The sequence below is a fragment of the Protopterus annectens genome, chromosome 5.part0 (genome assembly GCF_019279795.1).
Source record: "Protopterus annectens isolate FY-2018-M chromosome 5.part0, PAN1.0, whole genome shotgun sequence".
NCBI lineage: Eukaryota > Metazoa > Chordata > Ceratodontiformes > Protopteridae > Protopterus > Protopterus annectens.
The window spans coordinates 1,778,362,738-1,778,369,051 of NC_056735.1; the positions used below are offsets into that span (position 1 = coordinate 1,778,362,738).

General features: G+C 36.6%; 1 protein-coding gene across 3 annotated transcripts in view; it reads right to left on the minus strand.

Annotated features, from left to right (window-relative positions):
• The window catches only part of CPB2 (carboxypeptidase B2), a 475,453-nt gene extending 469,356 nt beyond the window's left edge, over positions 1 to 6,097 (minus strand). For 2 of the 3 annotated variants that reach the window (XM_044071578.1, XM_044071577.1), the window contains exon 1: positions 5,956 to 6,095. In XM_044071578.1, the coding sequence (XP_043927513.1) occupies positions 5,956 to 6,026 (71 nt within the window). In that variant the 5' untranslated portion in view covers positions 6,027 to 6,095. Of the gene's footprint in view, positions 1 to 5,955 lie in introns of all 3 variants that reach the window. The other variant, XM_044071579.1, reaches the window with a different exon arrangement.
• Between the last annotated feature and the right edge of the window lie 217 nt (positions 6,098 to 6,314).

A 6,314-nucleotide genomic window follows, 5' to 3' on the forward strand; every position in this document is an offset into this window, starting at 1 on the left:
GGTATCCGCGGCAGTTCTGATGTACTGCGCATGCCTACGCAGTACATCAGAGCTGTGGCCAAAAGCAACGGAGAAAGCAAGATCTCTGTTGCTTTTTACACACTGTGTCGCTATGTTAGGGAGTTTAACATAGCGAGACAGCTTTAAAAAAAGCAACGGAGATCTCCGTTGATTTTTTTAAACCTGTGTCGCTATGTTAAACTCTTTTAACATAGTGAGACAGTGTTTTAAAAGAGACTTATACTTATACGGGCGACCGGACCTTTTTCCATTAGTATAAGTCGATTTACAATGTGCACGCTGGCCAATCAGCGTGCACGTTTTGGAATATTAATGGGGGGGTCATGGTATAATATTGTTTTTTGTTTCACTTCAGGTATGTAAAGTAATAGTGCTGATTAGCTAGAGAAATACTGAAAATGTCAGCTGATTGTATGCGGAAGGGGAGAAACACTGCAATGTAAAAATGCTGACAATGTCTTTGTTGACATTTTTCTGTGATGAAGGGTTATAAAGCTTATCACGTGGAGTTGTATGGAGTGTTCTCTACTTGAAAATGTTATTTTTTTCACTATTTATATGTTTTGCATTTATGTTGCCATTATTTGATCTGCTAAGATTTCCATTTGTAGCAACACAAGAGGAGGGTTCAATCATTTAACTGCTGTAAGTGGCAATCAGGTTTACTGCCCTATTAATAAATGCTGTTCCTTCCTTTCTGCTGCTCAAACATTAATCCCATATTGTAATGCACTGGCATTTTTAGTAATATAAGAGTTTTCTTTGTTGATATCAAAGACGAATAAATGATAAATACCTCTGTCCCTCCACTTATCTCAACTGCAAGCTCAGGTTTTCATTTTCCCTGTCTGTAACATCCATTTTGAAGGAACAGACTATCCCAGTGTCAAATGTATAAAAAAATCTATGTTATTGTAATTGTGTATTGAATAGAAAGAAAAAAAATCTCAGCTAGAATTCAGCTTAGCATAAATGCAGCCACATTCCTTTTTTTTCCTTTAAAATACAAATGCAGATGACTGTACGCTAGGAACAGTTATTGAATCCCCAAATGACTTAAATCAACCTGCATGAAGGTTTTCCCAAATAAATAACTGGTGTCAAAATCCTGAGCTGAAACTAAATGTCAAAAATTGCATTATTGAATCTTTGGGAAGCCAACTACCACAGGAAACTAAAACATTCACAATATGCCCACAGGAGTAATTGTTCAAGATTTGGGAACTTATGTGGACAGTGGCCTAATGTTTGAACAACATGAGTCCACAGTTGTAAGAAAGTAATTCAATATTGCACAGCTTATAAAATGGATTGTGTCTAGATTTAGCAATGTCATTGCCTCACTTTATGCAGCCCTCATTAGGCCAGTCATTAAATATAATGCCCCCTCTGGTATGTATCTGTCCAGACACATGCAATAACTGGAACACTCACATAGATAAATTACTAAAAGGATACAAAAGCTAAACAACTTGTCTGACATGGACTGACTCAAAGCCCTGTCGCTATACTCAGTATCTTATAGATTGCTAAGAAGTGACCTGTGTCTGGCATACAAGGCATCTTCCATCCCAGTACTGATGGAGTTGCTGCACATCAGCAAGTCCAATGGCATCATAAATACTCAGTCGAGGGATCTAAATCTCTTCTGCAACATCAACAGAATGGTTTCGAGTGACAGGTTTATCTTGCAGGGATACAACTTCTCTGGAACAGACTCCTCATCCACAATAAACAAAGTTAATCCCTGTCCATATTCAAGTGCAACTTGGATCTAATGATGGAACACATAAAAGTTTAGCCAGGACTGCCTATTCTGCTATTAATGGTCAGAGGCAGCTTCTAAATGCTTTATCCCATGCACGGGTTCCCTCAGATTACCCATGATACAAACCCAGCTATTCCCATTACGACTACACCAGACCTGAACTGCATTCACTATTTTTCTTTCTAAATCAATGCACTTCTGTGGCCTTTTCATCAAGTACTATCATTTGATCATATACGAAAAATGTAGCTTCAGAGTTTCAATGTAATTCCCATGGCTTGCAGTCTCATAAACTATTATAATATTATGTGCAGATTTACCACAGAGTTTTTCTGTGGTCATGGAAATAAATCACATTCCATACAAGAAAGAAAACATTTGCATCCTTATTGCACATAAACAGTTTGACAAGAATATTTTGTTGAAATGCTAATGTAAGTACTTTAAAAAGCAGCCACACTATGATCGCACATTTGATGCTGTGAGCATAATATTTTCTTGTTGCCCTCATCGACAGTGTAAAACAGTTAGAAATGACTGCAACCTTCCCATTCACTCCAGCTTGATATTTCAGTGGACTTCTCACAGTGTGACTAAAATATTCAAGAGATGACATCTGCCTTTGAATGATAACTTGGCTTACCCCCTGGCTAGAGTCACTAACTGTACACCATTTTTCATCCTGCTGATCTTTATGTATTAAGATGAGAAGGTACTGTATTGCTCTGACAACATCTATGCCTATAGAGGGCCATACACTATTTTCATGGCATTTAGGCAGCATGGTGACTGAGCAATTATGAGCTCTGTATCACAACTCCGAGGTATGGAGTTTGATCTTTTTTCTCATAACTATGTTGAGTTTTTACATGATTGAGTCTACATGCTTCCCTGTGCCTGTGATTGCTTTCTCCAATCGTTCTAAAGCATACTGGTTGATTGCCTATATTAAACTGCTCATTTATATTGTATTTACCCTTGCCTTTGTAGCCCAGGGCATTGCTGAAGAGGATCCTTAATAGTTTATCTCATTTACCAAGCTATGAAATCAACACATTGAATTGTACTTTTTAAGATGAGACATCATATGCAGTTACTTTGTGCATTTGTATATTTTCAGATCAGAACACTTGTCTACAAATTGTACTTCAGACTTCCACAGAGGTTTCCACCTTCACCAAATGCAGCACATATTTTCATGGTTTTATCCTACAATGAAACTGACACATTCATTTTGGTTCTACTCCACAGCAGACCTAGCACACACCTCCAGTCTTCCTGTCCTACACTAATCCAGCAAACTTCTTCATGGGGTTTGTCCCACACTGATTCCACTACACATCTCCAGCTCTTCTGTTACACCATATGTCTCAATGCTGTCACGAGGCTACAATGTGTGATGAATATTGACCTCAAGATAGATGCCTATTCAAATGTCTGCAGTCCCTTCTTGATCATGAATACTGCGTCTTCCTTTGTGAGCTACCCCAGTAGGTACCCGTGGGCTACTGTCACTAATGCAACTGTAATTTCCTAACACCTAATGTCATTGCTGTTAGGAAATGTTTTTCTCTTGGGAAAATAGATTGTACAATGAGCATAATATAAGGCTTGCACAGTTCAGCTGACACCCCCTGCCCCTTTGCATTACTTACCATGAAAGGTATAAGCAGATGATCCCTGCTCCAGTAAACAAGATATGGCAATTGTGTAGGTTAGGACATACCATCTTGGTTTGCACATGTACAGGTAGGGAATGGATATTGATAACATGACTGGCAGATCAATGCAGCTGTCAATCAAGCATGCTAGGCTGCAGAGCAGTAGTTAACCATTAACTTACCTGAATCATCTCCTTCTCAAACCCCACCCCTAACCCTAAAACCATGTACCTGATCCTAATCCTAAAGTCCTGGTCTTAACCTCAGTCTTAAGGCTGGCTTCTCAACCCTAAAACTCCCTCTCAATCCCTCCTGCATAATGCTGCTGTGGCCACTCTTTCAGTTGGTAGGAACGCTCACCATCCATTGCCATGTCAGAATTACAGCAGTTGGTACATGCTACTGTGAATCCGGGTGTGTCCTGATTTATATAATTGACTATAATAATCCCTAATTGTTAGGTGGTTTACTGTTGCATCACCTGCCACTAGCTACCCTCAATGTTAGGGTTATATCATCTTTCACATTTTTACGACTTACATTTTTATTCTCACTGTCTCTCTAGAAATGAGTAGAAGGTTGCACATCAATATTTTCTGTGATTGATACAATGTTTAGCACTATTTATTTTTTGTGATTGATGCAATGTTTAGCACTATTTGTTTTTTGTAACTGATGCAATGTTTAGCACTATTTGTTTTTTGTGATTGATGCAGTGTTTAGCACTATTTGTTTTTGTGATTGATACAATGTTTAGCACTATTTATTTTTTGTGATTGATACAATGTTTAGCACTATTTGTTTTTGTGATTGATACAATGTTTAGCACCATTTGTTTTTTGTGATTGATACAATGTTTAGCACTATGTGTTCAGCTAGAACTTCAATAACTATGAGACTGTATGCCAATAGGCACATATTGTTCACCTAGTGCTTCATATATTTTAATTCAGTTTCCGATAATAACTCTCTTCCTAAATAATTACTGAAGTAGTGCTTATTTTCTGCCTTTTTCCATTCTTCCACTTGGCACATTCCTTCTTGTTTGCCTTTACCTGCTCTAGATTCTTGAGACCACTGTTCCCCTGCTTCACTTCTACCAATGAGCTGCCATTCCTGCAGCATTTTATATGCTTCATAATTAAAAATTTATAAGGTCTTGAATAGAATGAATGTTATAATCCTGAATATACCCTTGTCTTATTGGATGAGTTTTTATTAATAGTTATGTATATTTACAATGCACATATGTTACAGCTTCTTTTATATCTTGCAGTCTACCTCTCTGAATTCTTCTTTTCCTTGCACAACTCTTCAGTCTGACTGCTTTTATTTGCTCTTACCTTTAAGTGCATTTTGGTAGTACTAAATCGCCTTGGCATTTGATGCTTTGTCTTTGACTGTCTTGTATCACTAAAATAACATTTTGTTTCATTTATACATTATCTTTTCATAAGTATAGTGTTTCATACCTGCTTTTTGCACATTAACATTTAAATTGCTTGACTTCACCATTCATCCAATGATGATAATTTATTTTGGCTCACTCATCAGGTTTTCATTGCTTGTGCTTTTAGATTACACCTGAACTCCTATTCTGACCATTATGATTTTTTTTCATAATGTATAAAATCAGTTAAAACAAGCACATAGACCTATACACAATTATGTATAACAGAACACTTATTCCTTACCACTTTTTTATTTAAATTATTTCTGACCTATCTCCAACTAGTATGATTATTTATTTTATAGATTTATTGACTGGATAAACCCACTACGCACTAACATTTCTTTTCGAGGACAACTCGGGAGCAATGCCTGGTTTAGTGATTTACTCAGAGTCACACTATAAGCAAATGGAGGAATCAAACTCTGTAACTTGGACTACAGCAGGGCAATTAAAAACTTTTCCCAGTGCTCACTGTTGGGAAATAAACACTTTTTCACCATTCTGAGGTGTCTTGCTATATTTTTTCTGAATCCATGCTTTCTTTATTCCCTGCTATACTTCATTACCTATAGATAAATACAGTTAATTTAATTTTTACCATCTGGAAATTATATTCTGAAATGCTCAACAACAGTTACATTTGAAAAAATAGCTTTCTTTCTTTCCTAGTCATCTGATGTACCTTCAGTTTAAGAAAAAGCTATACAACTTTCTGGCTGCAAGGACTTGATATAATTAGAGCAAATGGAAAAAGCTGCCATTTACTCAAATTACATACCTCATATATAATCATGCAATTGTTAGAAAATTAACAGTACAACTGCTGTTTGAAATTGCTGTAAACACAAAAACGGGATTTAGATTCTATGAACTTATTTTCCCTTTTAAGATACTAATTTGGCTACTACATGCCAGGAAATAGAGACTTTAGGCCAGAACTGACATGTTCTGTTCAGACTCTCGATTAACACTGACGCGAATATTGTAGATTCACAATACACCAAGTCTCCCAGCAGAAACAAACACCAAATACATGAAATTAGAATTATTACCTGGATAATTCTGAGGCCAGTTTTGGACTGACGAGGAAGGTCAAAAGAAAAACTATAAGCTGAAGATTCATTTCCAAAACTGAAAAACTTTATAGCCAAAATATATGCTACTTTGAGAACTGGAAACTCAGAAAGTAAATTATTGATTTTTGAGAGCCTTGTGTGCATAGTAGTTAAATATTAGACTCTACTGTCCTTCCAGCAGGGCTGCATTGGTTGCTATCAATTAAAAACAAAGGTCTCAAATATTGCTGGGGATGCACAGTTTTGATGGGAAAAAAACATAAAAAATATCATTTATAATACACTTGCAGCTTGTGACAATTTTTTATTCTGATAACTAGATGATATTTGTCAGC